The sequence below is a fragment of the Artemia sp. Qi Xiang Cuo genome, chromosome 6 (assembly GCF_049724085.1).
Source record: "Artemia sp. Qi Xiang Cuo chromosome 6, ASM4972408v1, whole genome shotgun sequence".
Classification (NCBI taxonomy): Eukaryota; Metazoa; Arthropoda; class Branchiopoda; order Anostraca; family Artemiidae; genus Artemia; species Artemia sp. Qi Xiang Cuo.
Window position 1 is genome coordinate 66,347,484 of NC_142799.1, and position 22,480 is coordinate 66,369,963.

Here is a 22,480-nt window from a genome sequence, read left to right on the forward strand (position 1 = left end):
TTCCTCAGTAACTTTCTAAAGGCCTAAAACCTAGTTATGGTACAAATTGAAATCAAAATTTTATTCAAAATTATATATTCTAATCCGGTCTTCGAACGTCGTTTTTTTTTCCTTTTTTTGTTTCTACTACCTACTATTTGATTTCTTTAGCAGCAACCGGCCCTCTGAAATTTGATACTCTCATATAATGTTTCACTTTGTCTTTGCAATTGCTTAATGTTAGCCAGCTAAGATTGAGCTTCCCTTAAATCAGGAAACTTTGTTGTTGCTGCTTAGTGATTGAATCCTAAGCCTATTTTAGCATGATTCGAAATCAGGATTTCGTTCGCACATGATACACGTTTCTGAAGAATTGTATATTTGCGCACTTTTGATGTGGTCGGGGCTCGACACTTCAAGTTGGCGCATTGTTTATAATCTTTACATTTCGTGCCTCTTTGCTTGAAAAACATGTTTTTGGTATAAATTTACTTTTATGGCTCTCCTATTGTATACTACTCTTCTCCAACACTGACATTTTGATATTTAAATTCTGATTTTTATTCTTATTGTTTTCATATCTGATTGTTCAATGAAAATAAAGACAAATGCAATCTTTAGATTTTGATGATTTATTTTGTAAATTTTAAAGCGTTCTGTTTGAGGGGTATCAGAATACACATCGATATTTTGCCTTACTTTTGTGATATTTTGTAATATTTCGTCTTCGCGGTTGTGTAGTTTTCAACTATATAGTCAAGCAGTACTCCATGATTACTATTTATTTTGATTCAATGACGGTATTGTATTGTTATCGTCTGAGGTCTGAGTGATAGGTCTAAGGTCTCAGCTATAGGAACTTAGTATATAAATTTCGTTTAATTTAAGGGTGTGCAAGGTGAGCGTGGAAAAATAGGTGACCAAGGTTATCGTGGTGAAATCGGTGAGCTAGGTTCTTCTGGATATGGTGGTCACAACGGTATACCAGGAATGAAAGGTGAATATGGCACACCAGGGCGCCAGGGAAAGGATGGGAAGAATGGAAGAAATGGAAAAATTGGAGACATTGGACAGAGCGGTAGACAGGGTAAGTAAAGGACTTGGAAAGCTTGGATTTAAAAGTCGTATTTTTACCTCTTTGATGTGAGTTCTTTTCATTTTGCGCTATTCCATAAAATTAAGATTTCTTTTTAAGTTTTCAATTAATTAAAATGTTATCATATTTAGCAGAAGACTATTATTATATTTTTTTTTTTTTAGGTAAATTAGGTTTTATCCATCAACCAAAAATTACAAAATCCAGAAACTAAGCTTGTAAAGGAGATCACTTCCCCAACTAGGCCAAAAAACAATTAAAAAACTATCATATAAAACCACTAATAAGCGAATATACCACCCCTACTCTTTTTAAACTCGTCAATTTTCAACATTCAACATAGTTAACCTTGTCCTTCTCGATCCATCAACCAAACACACATACAAAAAAAAAAATACAAATTAAATGCAAAAGAGACCGGAGAAGTGACTCACTCACCCTCATATACCCCATAACAATGTTCTTTTAACAGACTTCTAAATTCAGAAACCTCCATCATATTCTTGATCTTATCTGACAGACTATTCCAAGCACGAGGGCTAACATGGTGGATACAAAACATTGACCTAGTTGTCACAGGCTTAGGTGGTCTAAATTCATTCGAAAAAAAAATCTTAAAAGCAAATTGGTAGCATTTTTGTCTGATCTTTAAACATAAAAAGAGTATTGTAAAACTTAATTAATCTAAAAATGGAACAATGTGTAGTTCAGCATACCTTGCTCAAACAGAGGAACGCTTATCATCTCTAGTAAGTACTCTTACAGCTTTATTCTGTAATACTCTAATCTGCGATAGATGACCCACAAACGTTGAAGACCAAACCAATATACAATAATCAAATACGGATAAATAAGTGAGAAATAAAGCATTCTGAGAACCGGTCTTGGGAAAGTACGCTTTAGCTTCCTTATAATTCCCAAATTGCGGGCAACCTTAGTTGCAATTTGATTAATATGGCCTTTGAAACCCAAGCACTCATCGACTATCACTCCAAGAAACCTCACTGCTCTAACACGTTCTATAGCATTCCCATGAAGTTCTAGTTTCTCAATCCAGGAGTAGTAATTTACGCTTCTCTCGTAAATCACTAATTTACTTTTCTTAAGGTTTAATTTAAGTTTATTAAATCTCATCCATTTGTCTATTTGTTCCATTCCCATTTTCAGAACTTGTAGAAGTTCACTTTCCATCCTCGCAGTAACTGTAAAATGTGTATCGTCAGCAAAACTAGAAAATATAGTTCTGGGACCGCGACCCTCTTTATTTGAAATCGTTATATCTTCAATGCACCTGTAAATATAATTGATATAACTAAAAAACTAAAGAGGTCCCAAAACTGATCCTTGAGGAACGCCAGCCTTCATTCTCTGCGGGCTAGAGGTGTCACTTTCAATTTGCACAATCTGCATACGTACACTCAGGAATGATCTAATAAGATCCAAAAATCACCCACGAATACCACAATTATTTAACTTCTTTACTAAAATTTCATAATCCACACAATCAAATACTTTCATTATGACAAGGAAAACGGATGCCACTTTAAGACCACAATCTACATGATCATTTACAAATATCATCAAGAAGATCACTGCTTGCTCAGTTGACATTCCTCTCCTAAATCCGAACTGGCTAGACCAAAAAAAGACTTAGATTCTAGGACTTTAACCATTCTTACATTTGTCCGTCTCTCTATTATTCTAGAAACAGCAGGAAGAAGCGAAATAGGCCTATAATTATCTAAATTCCCACTATCATCCCTTTTAAAAAGCAGTTTCACTTGGCAATCTTCAGACAATCGGGGAAAATACCTGACTGAAAACACTTATTTATTTAACAACTGACTAGAAACAATAGGATAAATAGCACGGAAAACTTTCACAGTCATGAGTTCCGATCCTGCTGCACTGTTTTTCATATTTTTAACCATTTCAAAAACTTACCCTATTTAACCGGTTTTAAATAAGCAGACACTTCACTCTTATCAGGCAGGAATTGTGTAAAATCCCCATCTTCAGCCAGAGCTGGGATAATCGATCCTACATTATGGCCCACATTAGAGAAATGATAACAAACTGAATTGCAATCCACACTCTCCGGAAGCACTGAGGGAGACCGACTTGGGTTCGTTACAGACTTATAAGTTTCTAAGTCTTGCCTAGATTTCCCTCTGCTTCTTGAAACTTGAAAGCAAAATAATCTGCTTTAGCTTTCCGAAGGAGACAGTTTAGTATGTTATTATATGCTCTATAATCATCCTTAGTAGTTGTCCCTTTAGTTTGGATCAAATCCTTATATAAATTAAATAAAAAAACAAGTTTTTTTTAACTGAAAGTAAGGAACGACGTTAAAACTTAAAATGAACAGAAATTATTCCGTTAATGAAGGGGGCTCTCCCCTCCTCAACGCCTCGCTCCTTACGGTAAAGTTTGACTTTCTCCTTACTCTATTTTTTTTAAACGCCCCCTTCATAAAAGGAATAATTTCTGTTCGTTTTAAGTTTTAACGTCGTTCCTTACTTTCAGTTAAAAAAACTTGTTTTTTTAATTTAATTTTTGAACGTTTTTAAATTAATGCAGGTTCTGATTTTGGCTCACCGTACATGAATAATTAAAAAAAAAATTGTATATTAATTTTACTTTTATTTGGTTAAATGGCTTTCTCAAAACTTGTTTAATTTTATTTACGAACGATTTTTATCAGTAGTAAATATACGTAACTTACGAATGAACTTACGTATCGAACTTCTATATTCATAGATTTTTAATACTTATATTAGGGGGTCCGCCCCCTAGTCAATAACTTACACTTTAAGCTAAAGTTCAAATTTTTTCCAGTTCTTTAAAAATGACCCCTTAATGACAATCAGTTGATCAGATGAAATCAGTTGAAAAACTTGTTTTTTTTTTGCTTAATTTCTGATGTTTTTCTTTGATAATGCTGGGAAATCCGGCGCCCCTTCATAGCAATTTCCCTTCCCCCATTAAAACTTCCTTCATGGAAATATCCTCCAATATAACCCCTGACCCCCCCCACCTACCTGAAAAAATCCCCCCTGAAAACTTCTGTATACTTCCCAATAACCAATACTATATGTCAACATTGGGTAAAGTTCATAACTTTCAACCCTCCCCCCAGGAACTTCGGGGCATTAAGTCATCCTAAAAGACATTGTTATCATGTTTTCGACCACTTTGAACAAAATGGCTATCTCAAAATTTTGATTGGGTGACTTTGGGAAAAAATGAGCGTGGGAGGGGGCCTAGTTGCCCTCAATTTTTTTGGTCACTTAAAAATGGCACTAGAACTTTTAATTTCCTTTCCAATGAGCCCTCTCTTTGTATTCTAGGACCATTGGGTCAACACGATCGTCCCTGGAAAAAAAAAACTAAAAAAAAAACAAATAAACACGCATCCGTGATCTTTCTTCTGGCAAAAAAATGTAAAATTCCACATTTTTGTATATAGGTGCTTGAAACCTCTACAGTAGGGTTCCCTGATACGCTGAATATGATGGTGTGATTTTCATTAAGGTTCTATAACTTTTAGAGGGTCTTTTCCCTTTTTTTCTAAAATCAGCCATATACAGTTCGTTACCACGAACTGTTTGATGGTTGAATATTGAATCGCTTGCTCTTTTATCCTTAGTTCTAGATATAATAAGCAGATAATTTATTTAATTTCAATTAAAATACTCTAAGGTGTCTCCAGGTAATTTTAACTCTTGTTCTATTTGGAGGTGAGTTATGGGGAACGCACAATATCATAGGTAAATAAGGTTTTTGTGTTCTCTCCTGAGAGGCGCATCAATTGCAATGAGGCAAGGATGAGAATAGATACCCCTAGATTTTTGCCCCACTCAACTGCTATAAGATCAAATTATTTCTTTTATGAATAGACCTTTATTTATTTTTCATTCTTTAAAAAAGTACAAATGTTCTCCTATTCAAAGCTTCGGAACGACGGGAGCTTCAAGGATCACAATAAGTGAAATTATGTATTTTGTTTTCTAATAGCGTGCACTAAGTCACAGAAAGATGACAAATATTCTTAAACCTGGACAACCAGATAAAACGCAAATTTGGTGTATAGTTTAGCAACATCAGAAATTGTGCAAATTGCCCTATGAAAATTCGCCACTGATATTAATGTTTTGCCTAAGACCAGGCTTACTTCATTTGATAGCTTCTAGGTAATTCAAACGTAATTTTACAGCAGTATAACCATTTTTATCAAGATATTTAGTCCCACTTTATGGGTTTGGATCCATTGATAACATTGTATAATTTAGGACCCGATGATCCATGAAAAGTCACGTTGAAGCCTCATCGAATAGTATAGACTATAGATGCGTCATCGGAAGGTGAGGATAGTAGGCTGAGACTAAAGTGCCGGCCTGATTTGCTGGACATAGTTTTAACAGAGATTTTTGGAAGAGCTGAAGAAAATAAAAGAGCTCTAAATAATTCCCCTTATGAAAGAACAACTTCCCTAAATTCTAGTTCTATCTCAAAAAAGTAGAAAAGAGCTAAAATGTGTTTAAATTCACAGTATAAGGTCTGACTTTTTTTTTGGTTTGCTTAATTAGTCTAACATAACAATCAAATTAGTTGGTCCCCTTACCATGTTGCATAAACTGGAGTACTTTTCTTTTTTCCCCTGTTTTTATATGTCTATACTCCCTTTATCTCCATTGAAAAAAAAAGCATAATAATGAAAACAAAACTGCTAATTCGTAAAAAATCTTACTTTTCAAGGGTGAATTGGCTTTACTTGTAAGGCATTCACTTTTCATCTGTGTGCTTCCTACAAAAAATTTCCGGATTGCTTTGTCATGGCTTTTAATTTTCGAACTCCAGTAATGGTTAAATTCAAAACAATAACATCATTGTTTTAACCCTTCTAAATTTCAGTTCCTTTGCTTTGCTTGAAAATGGATAATTAATTTAAAGAAATATTAACAGATAAGTTGAATAAAAAGACTGTTGATATTCTCAGAGCTATCGCTCTAGCTAAGATGTTTTAAAAGCAATAGTGCCAGTTAATTTTCTAGGACATAGATACTTGAAATAATCGCATAAATAATCACCGCGTCAATCAAACTTTAACCTATTTAATTGAATTACGTGCATTGTAGCTTTGTTACAAGCGTAGGCCCAAAAACTTCCCAAAAAAAGTGTTTTTTTTGCAAGGGCCAAATTCTGGGGCTACCAACTGTTAGGATTGGGAGTGGAGGGAGGTGGCAAAGAGTAGAATTGTACTCTTCTCCAAATATCTCCTACTTCACCTGTAATTTAAAGAAACCCATGAAGCCTTATTGCTCGGGGAAGTTTTATTCCTCCGCCAAACTTACCCAAGGAAATTATTATTCGTAAATTTTGAATTCTGACAAGATTTTTTTTCCTGGAGGATTCGATTGTTGAAATAAAACGTCTCCTTGAAAATTGAATAGATAATACTTGAGATCTAAAAACAAAAGATTCAATGCGATAATATCTCCTTGGATTCAACCTCTTCTTTTTATCTCGATTATACATATATTTTTTGGAGAGGTAGTTGTGGGTCCTTCCCTGAAACAGTGTCCTTACTTACTCTTTAGGCTAGACGAACCCTAAAGACTTTATTGCTGAAAACATATTTAATTTTCTTTCGTGTTGGGGAGGGGAATCCCTTAAAAGACAAAAACAGAAAATTATAGACAGGACGATCAAGCTGAAAGGTTAAGAACCAGTGTAACGGTGATGTTGTACCGGTATTAAAAGACAGTTTCCGGTTTTCCCCTTTCAATTTTGTAATTAAATTTTCTCTACGCAGAAGTTGACTAAGTTTATCGCCAAATAAGCAATAAAGACACCTAAAGCAGGCTTACTAAGTCCATTAAGTGTCCCGACGTTTTTTTCTCTCCATTTTTACTTGACGAAAGTGAACATGATTTTTAATTTTTTTATTCCTTCAACGATTTTCTCGTTAACATGCTTAAGCTTTATTTAGTTCCTAACCTCATTGAATTAGAGGATATTCCTCATTCCTCTCGAAAATTTATTTCAAGTTAATAAAGTCCAACTTGATCCCAATGTTTTATACAAGCAGTAATTCATAAGTGATTCATTTATTTCTGAGTGTATGTATACTTCTGTTCCTACATACACTCATACATTCAATACATAAATTGTTTCTGGTGGCTAAAAATAGCTTGAAGACTTGGTCAAAATAGAGCTAAACATTCAGTTTTTGGCTAATCTTTAAATATTTTGGAGACAGGGGAGCATTATTGGAAACTGTGTCCTTTCTTGTTATTTAGGTTATATACCCCCTAGAAGCATTATTGCTCGAAGTACAACAATAACAATACAACAAAAAAGGAAATCACTTCTAAATAATTGACGTTACATAAACGAAAAAAAAAACACAAATCAAAAAATATCCTTCTGTGTTCCATTCCTAACCTTTTAAGTTTTTAAGGGTTACAAAAAATTCATAACTCATTACATTCGCTAGCGACCTTTCATCCAGCCTACAATCTCCATAAACTTCATTTCCCACCTTATTCAAATCTTCGCATTTAACTCATGACCTGCGACCTTCGAAAATACCTACGCTGTACCTCTTGATCTCGTAAAATGTATGCCTATCATCTTTTCATCCCTTTTATCTATGATTAGTCGGTTATTCCACACTTCCTCAGGTCCACAATCCTATAAAATCCCCCTTGTCTGGTGCTACCATGAACTTGGAGATTCATCTCCAAGAACGTATAAATAAGCAGATTCAAGTAGCCGAACTCGGTGCGTCTTCACAACAGGGTTAAACTTTGAGGGACTTAATTAGGCTTAGGACTTCCCACACTGGTTGGCACATAAGGTGGCAGCTACGCTTCCCCACGATGACCTCCTCAGCGTCATAAAGGGATGTTCTTGAAAGCACTGCTTCTTTTTCTAGGCATTGTCCAAGTGAAGCCTTCTGTTGTCCACGCCTTCGAACTCCTGGAGGAGTCCAACACCAAACATCATGAGACAGACGATTACTGCCCATTCTAACCATGTGTCCCCATTATCGCCCCCAACTGCTTATGACTTTATCAATAAGGATTGGCTGTTTAGTCTTATTTCTAATGAATAAGTCGGTAATTTTGTCTCTCCAGTTGATTCCAAGCATCCGTCCAAGGCAATTATTTTCAAAACTTTGGATTCTTTTCTCTAGCTTTTTTGTCAGCGCCCAGCCTTCAGAGACATACATTAGTACTGACAGGACATTAATATTGAAGAGCCTCACTTTGAGCTTCAAAGAGAAAGTGGCACTTCTCTATAAACCAAAACACGGTAAATTTTTCAAAAAAAGATTGACGTGGGCTAAAAACAAGAGCAATGGTAATTGGGAAACAAGAGTTCAATAAAACTGTCCCTAATCTTTACCTTTCAATTTTTCTAATTGATTTTTTGTCCAAAGAGGTAGGCGAGATTTATCTTTAAACAAGTAATATAGATAACAGAATAACGCTAATAAAAGTTATTCTGCGTCCCAAAATGTTTTTGTTTTTTCTTTTTTACTTGATGACTGAGAAAAGAGTCTTTATTGACCATTTTTTTGGCTGATTTTCTAATTAACCAATTAAAACTCCGTCTAGGTCTCGTTTATGGTAGGTTCATAGAGACTCCATTTTTTTTTTTTTTTGCTGTTTCATTTTTTTACTCTATCGTCATGTGCAGTAAAAACTATGGATACTTCCTTCATAGATACATGAAATATGAACGTGAAAGCATGGGCTTTTTAACTTTAAGAGCAATTTTTTTTTTTAATGTTCTAAGGGTCATTCATTTTTGACACTACTTAAGCTTAAATTTTATTTGTTTAGACAGGTGTTAGAATTTTATTGCATGGACTAAGGACTAATCCTTAGACACCTTAGTATGGACTATATATGGACATTTTAGTTTAGACTAAGGGGATTGCAATGTGGACACATACGATAGGATCGTAAAAATATGAACTTTAATTTGAACTTTGAAATATGGTGGTTTAATCAGATATTATCTACTAATTGCTTATTTACTAATCATGTACTAATTAGATTTAGTAATCTACTAAGTATAGATTTACGAATTAACTAATTTACTTATTTACTAGTTTACTAAATATAGACACTATTTACTGATTAGTTGTTTACTAACGACAACGCATGAACTAACGATTTTATTCTTACAAAATTTCATTAATACTAATAAGAGCTATAATATTTTACCCTTCTAGGACCCTTCGGCGAGCCAGGCTACAGAGGCCAGTCAGGTAGAAATGGAAACGATGGTGTAAAGGGCAAAATAGGCGAATCTCCTGAAGGAATGGCAGGGTTCAACGGTGGCCCAGGTAAGGTTAAATAAGGAGAAAGACAAGTTTTTTTTTCAAATGACAGTAAAAAGTAACGTTAAAACTTAAAACGGACAGAAATTATCCAATGCATTAGGGGGGCTATCCTTTTCTTATCCCTCGCTGTTTACGGTAATGCTTTACAGTGCTTTAAAAATAATTGCTATTCCGAATACAATACTGAAATTTTAGGACAAAAAAAAATATAACTTTGCTTAAAGAGAAGATGGTTGAGGAGGCGGGTAGCCTTTTCCATATACGGTGTAATTTCTGTTCATCTTAAGGTTTAGTGTAGCTCTTCACTTTCATTTGAAAAAAAATACATTTTTACATTTAATTTTTGCTCGTTGTTAATAGCGTACTCAAGACTTCCCGAAACCCACAAAGGGGTACTACCCCTTAAACGTGACTCATTAAATCAGAATTTAACTTTCATGCGACAATGTTACGAGAAAAAGATCTCATTTAGTGTATTTACTGTCTGATGTATATTATCCAAAACATACTATCATCTCCATAATATGAGTGGGGTTTTCATTCCCTCGAGCCTCATACTGCACAGGCCTTTATCTGAATATTCATCCACATGTCGAAAAACATGAGAAAATATCACATTTTGTGGGCAGTGCCTTGAGGGGTCTCAAAATGTTGAATTTCATTACATAATTTCCATCAGGGTCGTACCCTTTTTGGAAGATTAATTCTTGTTTATGAAATTGTTCTTTTTTGTGCTAATAGCTGTAATGAAATAATTTAAAATTGGTACAACTATTTTATTTAGAATGAATTTAATAATAGATTTTGTTATTGTATATATTGTAATCAATGAGTTATAGTTTCAATTGAAATCAATTACTTCTTAATAACAGTTAGTTAGTTCGATATATTTGATCCATGGCTCTATTATTTGTGAAGAAGGGCTACTACTTTTTTGTAAAATTTTTTATTAATTTAATTCGTAAAGAAAATGATTCTAGAATGAATATCATCCCTGAAAATTGCCACCTTTCAGCTATTTATAAGGATAAGATCCTGAAATATCAAATATCAAGGAGGCACACTTGTGCCTCTTTAAAGAGGCGACCCACCACAATGTTAAGCGATTTCCGGTCCTAGCGATCGCAGAGAGACGGCGGTGATCGCATCTTGTAGCCTTAGCTCAAACTAAGAAGAATGCAAAATTTTACCCCCTCCGACTTTATCTTCATGGAGGAAAGTTGGCCGGAAGTTTCAACCCTCCCACCACAGCCCCCCTTTCACGTTGCTCGATTTTTCGGGCTGAAATTTAGAGGATAAGCTTTCCTAGGGTCTGGAAGCTTATCCTCAAAATTTCAGCTCAATCCGATCACTTCTTCCCTGTTTTTCAAAAACCAAACACAGCCACTTAATGTTCATCAATTTTTTTTATCTAGCTACGCCTACAGGCCACAGTTGGCAACAGATCCGAGTGAATGAGGACTCATTCGAAATGGAATTCGACCTGTTAGGGCCTTTTGATATTTTCAGACCAAAGAAATTATCCCCCGAATTTATATTTACGAAAAACCTTGTTTTCCCATAAGAGGCCATGTTAATTTTGAAATACCTAAAAGCATAGTATTTCATTATTAAATTAGATAAAAATAGTCCTCTTAACCTTACAAGACTGACTGCAAGCTGCCGAACATTCCAGCTCTTTCCCAGAGGTTTTTTTGTCGAAAAATAAAAATCACACTTTGTACTTGCTTGCGTTAAAAATAGATTGCAGAAAATTCGACAAAAAAACCGTTAGGTTTTTTCTGTTGCTGAACCAATGAAAATAACTCAACAAGAGTCTCTGATAGCACAGAGGTCACTGTTCCTGTCTGTCATATGGAAGACACGGGTTTGATTCCCTGTCAGAGTAAATTTTTAATATATTGAATTTAAAGTAGTATCTCTTAAATTTAAATTTTAAAACAGGAAATCAGTTTCTTTTTTAAATCCAATCTATTAAATCCTTCGGCTCAACAGGCGTCTCAAGAAGAATATCACAGTCGGCCTTCAGCTTACAGGTAAGTCTCCACTGCTTTGATAACATGCCGCATACCCTTATGCTCGAAGAAAAGTTGAAAAAAGAAAATCTTACTGTGCATTTGATTTGAGTATTCAGGAATTAAAAGCCTTAACACAAGAATCTTCAAAAGCGGGGGGTTAGGGGGCGGCAACCCCCCAATTTTAAATCCTGATACGATCAGCTAACAGTTAGTCAAGCAATAATAAGTAATAAACTGTACAAAAACGTGCAGAAATTATTTGAAAAAAAACTACGTTTTCTAAAGAGCTAAAGAGGCTGAGTCACAAGTTCGAACCTCAAAACCTACAGGGATAAGGAGGTACAGTTGGGGGGCTGCCACCCCCAAACTCCCCGCTTTTGCAGCCTCTTTTGTTAAGGTTTTTTAAGTCCTGTAGCTTGCAATCAGTTGGTCGTACCAACACGAATTAAACTGTTTCAATGGCATTTTTTTTTAATCTTCAGAGAATTTGGCAATGGCAACTAAGTCTGTTACAGTTATAACTGCAAACTTGTCTCTGTGCCAGGTATAGTTATGTATTCAGTGTGATTACGTATGATGGAAAAATAGATGAACCTGAACCTACCTGAACCTAAACTGCTTGTTTATGCTGAGCCCTTCTTCTGTTCCCTGTTTTTTCTGTTCAAAATTGTTAAGTTCATCACATTATAGCTTGTTATCGGTTAGGGAAAAATCTCCTGTAAAAAATCCAGCAAACAGGCTCAGTACTGTTTCTAATCAAAGAGATGCAATAGGATGTTCTCCTAATCCCTGTACGTTTTAAGGTTCGAACTTGTGACTCAGCCTCTTTAACTCTTTAGAAAACGCAGTTTTTTTCAAATAATTAGACATAGGGTCATCATTTCCGGAATTTGCAGTACGAGTTCTTTGAACAAGTGGGTTTTTGGGGATAAATAGGAAAATTGCAACTTTTACAACCCCCTGGAAATTTCCCAGTGGTGCTCGTGATAACCAAACCATTTATCTCTCCATTTTTGTGATTATTTAAATTTGAGCGAAATCTGTTATGTTACGTGGTTTTGGGTTTCGCAGGACACCCCCCCCCCCCCACCTTCTTAAAAATAAAGCCTACTACCCATTCTCCTTAATGAAAGATTCGCAGTTGTACATCACCGTATATAATATTATTAAACCTCAAATAAATAAATTTAGTAAGTCAGGCTTTGAAATAATCGTCATCATTAACCATTCATTGTCTATATGCTACGTGCCTCTTTAGGAATGAATTCGCAAATGCCAAAATTACTGTCTCTAAGACTGGAAAGCTCGATATACGGATTTTTTTTTAACAATTGATTATTTTAAAATTAGTCCTCGGTGGCTTTTTGACATTCTTTGGGTCAAAATTATCATTTTGCACTGCAAAATGGTTAAAATGCCACTTTGTTGTGGTGATATTTTTTACTACTTAAAAAATTCAGATGAACGTTTAGTCTCCTTTCTAGGAATTTCTTCCAATTTTCAGAAAAAAACTGCTTAAATATAATCAGCCTTTCATGTTATTTATGCTACAAAGAAAACATATTTCTGCAGCTAGATGAAAGCTATCACCTCACTGCATCCATATTCAGGCTTATCACAAATGAAACTAGATTAGAGAATAATTTCAACCCCAGACCCGCTTATATAATATACCTTAGGGCTCACAAGAAGTTACAAAATTTTTGTATAAAAATGCACTCTTTGAGGCACCAGGCACACCTCACCCCCTAAACAATGGGTCAGCACCCGTCCTTGATAATAGATGATATGCCACTTCACAGCACTGTACATAAATTTATCAAACATCAATTGTATCAGCTTAGTTAAATGAAGCTTTAAAATATGTTTCTCTATTTACCTTTTTTTGTCCTTTTTTTGTATAGACTACATGCCTTTAAGAGTGAAAGGATCACTTCAAAGTATTATTGCCCTTGAGGTTGAAGAGCTCAAGATTTAGAGTTTTCAATAATTTTAATCTATGTGCAATCTCAGAGTTTTAGTTTTTGTGTCACTCAGTTTTGGACCATAAAATGGCAGAAAATACCATCTTGCAGTTGCACAATCTTATTTGCTGTTTAAAAAGTGCACTGGAACTTTTAATTTCTGTTTGAATGAGCCTTCTCTGGATTTTATAGGACCATTGGTTCGATATGATCGCCTGTGAAAAAAACTAAAACAAGAAAAAACTAGAAAAAAATTGAGAGATTCTACGTTTTATAGAAAGGTACATGAACACTCTGCCACAAAGTTCTTTGATATATTGATCTTTATGTTGTAATTTTCATTGTGATCACTGTGATACATTTTTATACATGTGATACATTGTGATACTATGATACATTTGATCACATTGTGATAGGGTGTTTTACCCCTTTTTCAAAAACTTTAAACTTAAAGGTTCTTACATACTCAGAATCACAAAAAAAGAAAGCTGATGTTTTTGATATATGTACTGTTATGAAAGGTTAGTTTATTTAGAGTTTTGATTACTACTAGCCCGTTTCCCCGGGCTACGATACCCTATTTAGCAGCGTCGTAGCCCGTAGCCCCTTTCGCTCCTGACTTTCACTTTGTAGTCATATACTATAAGACAGCAAATCACATATAGTATGCATCTCAGTACCAGTTATTTTTAGCTGTTGTATTTGCACAAGTAAGAAGTATAAGTACAAGAAACAAGTAAGTGTCATATTCGATTAATAGTCCAGATTCTTGCTTTGGATGGCAAACAGAAAATTTCAATCTTACAATCCAGACTTCTGAAAATCCTTACAATACAACATTGTAAAGAAATTGAATTGACGAAATAGTTTTAATAGTTGAAAAGGTGAAAATTTTTGATCAATTTGATTTGGAAATTAAGGAGATTTATTTAGGAATAACCATACCTCTGGGGTGATATGACCCCCCACAGTCCCTGGCAAGGGCTATAAATTATGAATTTTGCCAATTGTATACATGTAGTATTTGTTATTGGAAAGTTACATTTTTCAGGGAGGTAGAATTCTCTACGGGGGAGGTTATGATCAACGAATAGAATTTTTCACTGGGAGGGAAGTTTCTGGGGATGAACTTCAAGGAGAAATATTACACGGGGTATCTGCCAGAATTCCTATACAAAAATGTTTTATTTGTCTTACCACTTACTTTTTATTTGGCGACTCACTTTTACGTGTGAAGATGTTCCGGGGGCACTGCCCGGGGAGAATTTTCAAAAGTGTTGGAATAGCCTGTGGGAATTTTCCGATGAGGGAGGGACAAGGAGAATATTCCGTGGAAGAAAAACTTTAGAGATTTTTTCTAGTAGGGGGAATTTTCCATGGAAGGAAGAGGTGGATTTCCCGGCATTATCTGAAAAGGGGTTAGAAACAAAAAAAAAGTTTTTCAACTGAAAGTAAGGAGCAACTGAAAGTACTCTAAAAAGCCTCTTACTCTAATTAAACGGCCCTTGTGTTTCAGGTGTCGTTCTTAAAGAATTGGGGGAAACAAGTCAAACTGAAGCGTAAAGAGTGAGGTATTGAGGAGAGGACATCCCCCCTCATATACGGAACGATCTCTGTTTGCTTTAAGTTATGATATCTCTCCTTAATTTCACTTAAAAAAAAACAATTATCATAATACAAATCATGTTTAATCAGGTCATGTTTAATTATTAATGCTAGTTTACTGAATTTATTTACAGCTAGAGTTTAAATTTTTCTTCACATGGCAGAAATGTTTAATTATTTATGAAAACCCCTTTTTCTATCTTTTTTTAGGTGAGAAAGGAATAGCAGGCTCAAAAGGATTGAGGGGTTCAAGGGGTAGTCGTGGTCCAAAGGGAGAGGAAGGAAGGAAAGGGATAAAGGTGAGACTATTTTATAGTTTTAATGATAATGAGCAAATTATCAATGCATAAAAAATAAAGTCGTGGGGCTGTGCTGTGGTTCACGCGATACAGATCGAAGAAGGTGCAAAAATTTAGTGAATAAAGCACGGTTTTACTATTCTTCACCAAAACTAAATATCAAAGGATAGAGAATGTTCTAGAGGTCTGGAACTTTTTAAATCATACCAATTAAAAATACCTGTGCGACTCAGGATTACAAAAAGTGCAACATGCATACCTTTACTAGAAAGATGATGTTGATAGGTGTGGACAGTTTTCTTTGACAGTGAGTCATGGACCTACTTTATGTTTTTAAATTGCGAGTCATTGCGTGATATCACGTCCAGGATGATGCAACATGCCTGCCCTTCTGCACAGAAATGGTAAGGAGGGGGAGGGGATCAGATAGCTCATGGGCGGTCCCAATCATATTAAACGATCGAAAATCCTATTGTGATTAAAGTTCACTGTTTTAGGTTTGAAGGGTGCCATAAGTAATACTCAGGCGAACACTCCACTCCTTATGTGAAATAACCTATACCAATTGCGACTTTTAGGCTATTTTCTCACAGTATAAAGAAAACCGTCCCGAAAAAACCTTACACTTGGAAGACCCCGTGGCCACTGCTAGTCAATCGCCACTTCAGGCTGCCACGCTTCGTAGTAGGTTGGAAAAGGGGCTTCTCATGGGTACAACCGAAACGTATAACTTCGTACCCAGGGTATGAATTCGTACCCTGGGTATCTTCTCTTAGAGCCAGACATTTTGCTGTATTCGTCATTTAATTATATCAAATTTCCTATTATTTATTATGACAGTGTATTGACTGGCATTTCTTATAAATGGATCTTTACCGTTTTTAGTTTTTTTTTTAAAGCCCCACTTTTTCAGTATAATTTTAGTCTGATGAACTTTAAGATTGATTTTCGAGTGATTAAAGTTTAGGAGTAAAAGTAGTGTTGCGAGGAGGTGCGGGGGTTCAAAACACTATTTTTATGATATTTGACATCAGTCTAGGTGGTTGAGGTATCAGAAAAACAGTCACTTTTTGTTTGATACCCAGTGTTCTTTAGGCAACTGTTTAATTTCACGTCTTATTTAAAGTTAAAAAAAAATACAGTTGTGCATTTTTTTCCTTAACTGGCTGAAGGTATCCCATAAAAATTAAATCTATTGCCAGCGATTGTTGTTGCGGCTGGGAGGTACTCCATGCGACTATTTTTTTTTTTTTTTTTTTTTTTTTTTTGTTCAAGCCTACAGCTCTCGACAGGAATGTCTAATTTGATTAGGTCGAGAATATACAGCCAAATGCCGTGACTTTCCCTTGGGATTATCTAAATCCAGGGGGGTCCCTCCCAACTGCCTGGCGTTTAGTTTATTTAAAGTGTAATTTCTTTATTTATTGCTGATATAAGTTATAGGTTATACATGATAAAGAGTAGCCTAAAGGTTACAACATGATTTACGTTACAAGTTCATTATAATAATAGATTTTAAGTTATAGGTTATACATACTATTTATATAGGATATAGAGTGTATTTACCATTTGGCAGCTTTAAGGGGCCTCCCCCAGGTCACTCAACGTTTCCCTAGGTGGTGATAGGGGAACGCCCTACAGATATGTAGGGTACCTCCATAGGAGGCACGAACCAAGGGGAAACCTTGTCCCTGGGGGTCCATAATAGAAACTGGGGCACCATCGCCCGGGGCCATAAATACAGGTGGAGGAGGGAGAAGGTCCTTAAATGTGCACTTAATAGGGCCGCCCGGTGTGTCCACACGTCCCATAAGTTACAAGCCTTTTCCCAGTAGCCTAATGGGTTAAATTGCATGGTGATACAGAACACCATCGCGGGAAGATCCTCTGTAAGAGGACAACTGCGGTAGGGCATAAGATTGAGATCTATGGACAACGGCCTCTGCAAAGGGCTGCCTCGGCCCTTTCGGGGTACCTACAAGACTGTGGACTTTGTGGTCAACTCTATTCCCATTTGAAGAGTGGCGCCCCTCCACAAAATCATATCCTAGTAAACGACACAGCATTCGCACGGGATTCTGATTAATGGACAATTTTTCTAAGCCTGGTCTGTTTTAGCGGGCGTTTTCAAGCTGAAAAAGCTCTTCCTAGCTAATTTATCTACTAAGGGCTGCCTCCCCGTAGTAGCATAATATTTGTAGGCATGAATATATAATAAGTCGGAAGTAATAGGCTTGAGATTGTCTGCGCAGGATTTCGACTCTTGTTGATAGAAGAGCATCGCCAAGTGCTGAAAACCCTGTTGTGACCAAGATGGACCCAGGATTGCACAAAGCCTCCATTCATACTTGAGGTCCCAGTGACTTCTTGCTGTCCGGTTCTAAGCCGCCTCAAGCGCTTCGGTGTAGACTTGAGAAGTTATGTTATCCCCGTCCTGCACTGGTATCCGGGATCATTGCTTTTCCTGAGGCCAAAATATTTTCAATGATTTAAAGAACATGAAAATTAGAACTTGGAATGCTACGACGGTAAAAAAATGACTGTCGTATCAACATTTTGACTGACGAATATAATAATATTCGTTATAACCATTTTTGCTCGTTATTCTTTCTTTATGTGATGTCAGGCCAATGTGGTTTAAGAAATTATCTTCGTATCCCAGTGGTAGGAAGCATGAAATTAGGTGATATAGAATTTGTTTACTAAGGCAGGAAGGATGGGGTACATAGACAGAGACTAGGGCTCATGATGAATAAGGAAGCTGCTAAGTCTTGTTTAGGCTGGGAAGGTATTAATAAAAGAATACTAATTGTTCATTTTACGACTAAAAAGTTCAGGGTATCGGTTATAGTAGTATATGGCCCGTAAAACCGACAGACGGAGACACTAGTGACTGAGATGAATTTTACCTATAGTTACAGGAGCAAATAGACAGGGTCCCGGGTAGAAATATGGTGTTTTTACTAGGAGATTTTAACACCCAGGTCGTTAGAAATAGGGATAGATGGTATCCTCGCCTAGGTAAATTTGGTGTAGGAAAAGAAAATAGTAATGGATACAGACTTTTGCAATTTTGTAGGTATAACCATCTAGTTATGACCAATACGGTGTTTGGTCATAAAACGGCTCATAAGTTAACATGGTATTCACGTGATTGTAAGAAAGCAAACCTTATTGATTATGTTGTAGTAAACCGTAGACTGGCAGGATCAATACAAGATACTAAGGCATTTAGGAGTGCTGTTATTGATGTTAAAAGTAAAGATCATCATCTAGTGGTGTCTAGGATTAATTTAAAGCTGAAATTTTGGAAGGGTAACTATCTCCCGGGAATTTATGATGTTGGTAGACTTCAGAATGAGAGTTTGAGTGAAGCTTTCCAGGAATAGTTGAATACTAAACATACGAGTTTAAAATTTGACAAAGTGGAAGATGGCTGGAATAACCTTAGAAAAACAATTTGTGAAGTTGCTGAAGGTGTCTTAGGTACGATAACTAGTACTGCAGCTAAGAATATAAGTGAAACAGCTTAATGTTTAATAGAAAGGAGAAGGGACTTGTACAAGAATTATCTGAGTGATAGATCATATGAAAACAAAAGGAATGTAAAGAAAGAAAAGACAGTAATAAAATAAGAACTAAGGAGGTGTAAAGTGGAGGCCATGAATAAAATTGCCAAGGATCTGGAAGATATAGCTTGACGGTATAATAGTAAAATATTGTACTGGCATGTTAATAAATTGGGAGATAAGAATCAATCTGGACTTGTACCAGTTAAAGACAGGAACAGGGCTAGGATAAGTGACAAGTAAAGAGGTTAAGAGAGATACGAAGAACATTTTGAGATTGTTCTAAACCGATATAAAGTTGCAGGAAAAGATATAGAGGAAAATGAAAAAGTGTATGATACTTTGGATGTGAAGGACAATTTATTTTGTTAGGAAGAATTAGCGACAGTACTAAAAGGGTTAAAAAATAATAAGGCTCTAGGTGCTGATAGCGTGGTAAATCAGTTTCTTAAATATGGCGGCTCTGAGGTTGGAAATAAGTTACTGAAGATTATGAATATGATTTTTGAAAAAGGGGAAGTACCTAACGATTTTAGGAAAACCTTAATTAAGTCACTTTATAAGAAAGGTGACAAGCGTGGGGTGTAGTAATTATCGAGGAATTAGTCTGGTCTCTGTAGGTATCAAATTACTTAGTAACATGATACTTTTTAGACTGAGAGATGCTGTAGACAAAGTTTTAAGAGAAGAAAAGTGCGGCTTTAGAAACGGTAGAGGATGTGTCGACCAAATCTGCACTCTTAGGTTAATCATTGAGAGTGCCTGAGTCCTCAAACACTTTTGGTCCTCAGTTTTATAGATTATGAGCAAGCGTTCCATTCTGTTGATAGAAGAGCTTTAGCAAAGACTTTATCCTTGTATGGTATACCAGACAAACACATTAAAGTGATTAGTGCTATCTATGAGAATAACGCTGCTGAGGTTAAGGTAGGAAATGAGGTTAGCAGCTGTTTATGTATTAATCAGGAGTTAAGCAGGTTTGCGTTTTATTCCCCTTTATATAGATTATTTGGATGTACTTTGTCTTAAGGAGCACAGGATAGGCAATGGGAGACCACGGAATCAAATGGAGAGGAAAAAGTCTCCTGGACTTAGATTTTGCTGATGATTTAAGCATCCTAGGTGAAAGTGTGTGCAAAATGAATGAACTTTTAGAGGTCTTTTGAGCTCAGGGTGCTAGAATAGGTTTGAAAATTAATGTCAAGAAGACTAAGTCACTAAGGCTAGGAATAAGTGAAGATGAAAAGGTGGCGTTGGGTAACGAAAAGATTGATCAGGTGGGCAGCCTCACTTATCTTGGTAGCATTGTTAGTAAGGACGGTGGGAGCAGTGAAAATGTTAAAAGTAGAACAGCCTCAGGGTGTTTTTTCACAGTTCAAAAAAGTTTGGAAGAGTAGGAAGATAAGCCTGCAAAACAAGATTAGAATATTAGAAGCTGCAGTGATGACACTGGTCAGATATGGCTCTGAAGCATGGGCGCTCAGAATAGCAGATGAAGATCTACTAAATATTTTCCAGGGAAAGTGCTTACGGATTCTTCTGTGTACCCGGCTGACTGAGCATATTTCATACGGTAGGCTGTACGAAAAATGTGGTTCAATACCTCTTTCTAGGGCTGTAATAAAAGAAAGGTTGAAGTGACTAGGGCACGCTGTATGGATGAAGGATGACAGGTTGCTCAAGATTGTCCTTTTCGACCAACCGTCTAGGGCTAAACGGAAAACAGGTCTTCCTCGTCTGGGTGGGAGGATGTCATAAAGAAAGATTTAAAGAAAATGGAAACTTCCTGGGAGGGTGTGAAAAGGGAGGCTTTGAATAGATTGGGATGGAAAAGGGGCGTCCGTAGCTGTGTTGACCTCAGGTGTCTTGGTGGTGCGGTGATTTATATAAATAGTAGTAGTAGTAGTAGTTGTAATATAATATTAAATTTGTAAGTCTAGGGTTATTATACAAGGTCAAAATAAGGTAATATACAAGGTCGTAACAGATTCATCAATACAGTCGCACTTATATTTACTTAGTTCGAAATAGTAGGTTCACATTTACGGTAAATGCTGCAGAGGTTCAACTTTTAATAGTTTTTCTAAACAAATGGAAATCAATGATTTGGAGGCCCTCACTACAAAAATAAGTACAAAATTAAAATTATTGAGCCAGAAGAATTAATATAGAGAACTATAGAGAATATATAGTTCTCTATATTAATAATTCTCTAAAATTAAAATTATTGAGCCAGAAGAATTAATATAGAGAACTATAGAGAATATATAGTTCTCTATAAGAATTAATATAGAGAATATAGAGAAGAATATAGAGAACTAAAAACAAAGTGTAACTAGAATTTAAAATTTTCATATCAATATCTAGAATGCTTTAGAAGACAAAGCAAATAATTCCTTAAGTTAAAATCAATTATTTTTTTCTTGTGATGAACAGTGAAGCAAGTTATGTTGACTTCGTTAGCAGTAATACTCGAAATTTTTATAATAGTGTTTGCATAATGAACGCTCCGGGACGTTCGGGTGAAAGAAAAAGGAAAGAGAATGTTCGAGGCTCCATAAATAGTTTTAGAGCCGGTTGTTATTCAAAGGAAACTTGTCAGTATTCTACCATACAATTTTTTTCATAGTAGAAAATAAGGGCAGTCCTCAAGATTAAAATAATTGCAAATTCAGAAACAGGTGGAATTAGAATAAATTTATTTAACCACACCAACTTTTTTTACCGTTGTTTTCTAATGAAAATTGCTACTGGGAGTAGGGGGGGAGGATCTCACCTGAAGCCTATGAAACTTTTTTTTTCTTTTTAACATAATTTTATAGCAAAGCAAATTAAAAATAAATGTTAGATGTGAGTATAATTATAGAATATGAACAGGAAAACTTTAGCTTTTTCTATCAACGGATTGAAAGCTTTGGGTAAAAAAAAAAATATATATATAAATCTTGGGGGAGGTCCAATGTACCAAGGGCGCTAATGAGCAAAATCTTTGGGGGGGGATGTGACAAAGGTGCCAATAATTGACCAAATATACAAATTTATTCTTAAAAAAGAGTGAAAAAAGGGAAAGAGGGTACCAGAGAAAATATTGGGGGCCCGAGGTCCCCCACCCCCCTGGATCTGCTAGATGACCTAAGCCCAGAGGATCCGTGTATTTTGGCCTTTAACAGTTTAAAAAAAGCCAAGGTCTTATATTTAGAGTTGAGTAACTTCAACAATGAAAACACTTTTGCATAGTCATTATATGGTCATAAGCACATATTCAGCATAGACTGACATAATATATATGTTAGAATTCCTCTGAGAAGATAACTACTTCTCAATCCTTTAGTTATAGCCAGAGGTTTAGCTTTTAAGGAGAGACATGTTTTTCAAATTTACAGTTTTTGAATGAAGCCCCATCTCAATTGATGTAAGTCTTATCTTAACTGGTGGCCACTAATAGGCCACTAATAAAGGAGATAAAAGTGGTGGTCTAGTCCTATATAATAATGAACAACGCCTCATGAACTGGGCCTATTTTTCTATAAGATATTATAGCCTACTGGAGCCTATATGAACTTGTTTCTATATTATAAAGTCTTTTTCCTA

General features: G+C 35.7%; 1 protein-coding gene across 2 annotated transcripts in view; it reads left to right on the forward strand.

The window, feature by feature from the left end:
- The window catches only part of LOC148951524 (uncharacterized), a 296,748-nt gene that overhangs the window by 220,132 nt on the left and 54,136 nt on the right, over positions 1 to 22,480 (forward strand). For both annotated transcript variants that reach the window (XM_089090920.1, XM_089090919.1), the window contains exons 21-23: positions 868 to 1,066; positions 9,324 to 9,437; positions 15,232 to 15,320. In XM_089090920.1, coding sequence (XP_088947046.1) covers positions 868 to 1,066; positions 9,324 to 9,437; positions 15,232 to 15,320 — 402 coding nt within the window. The remainder of the gene's footprint in view (positions 1 to 867; positions 1,067 to 9,323; positions 9,438 to 15,231; positions 15,321 to 22,480) is intronic.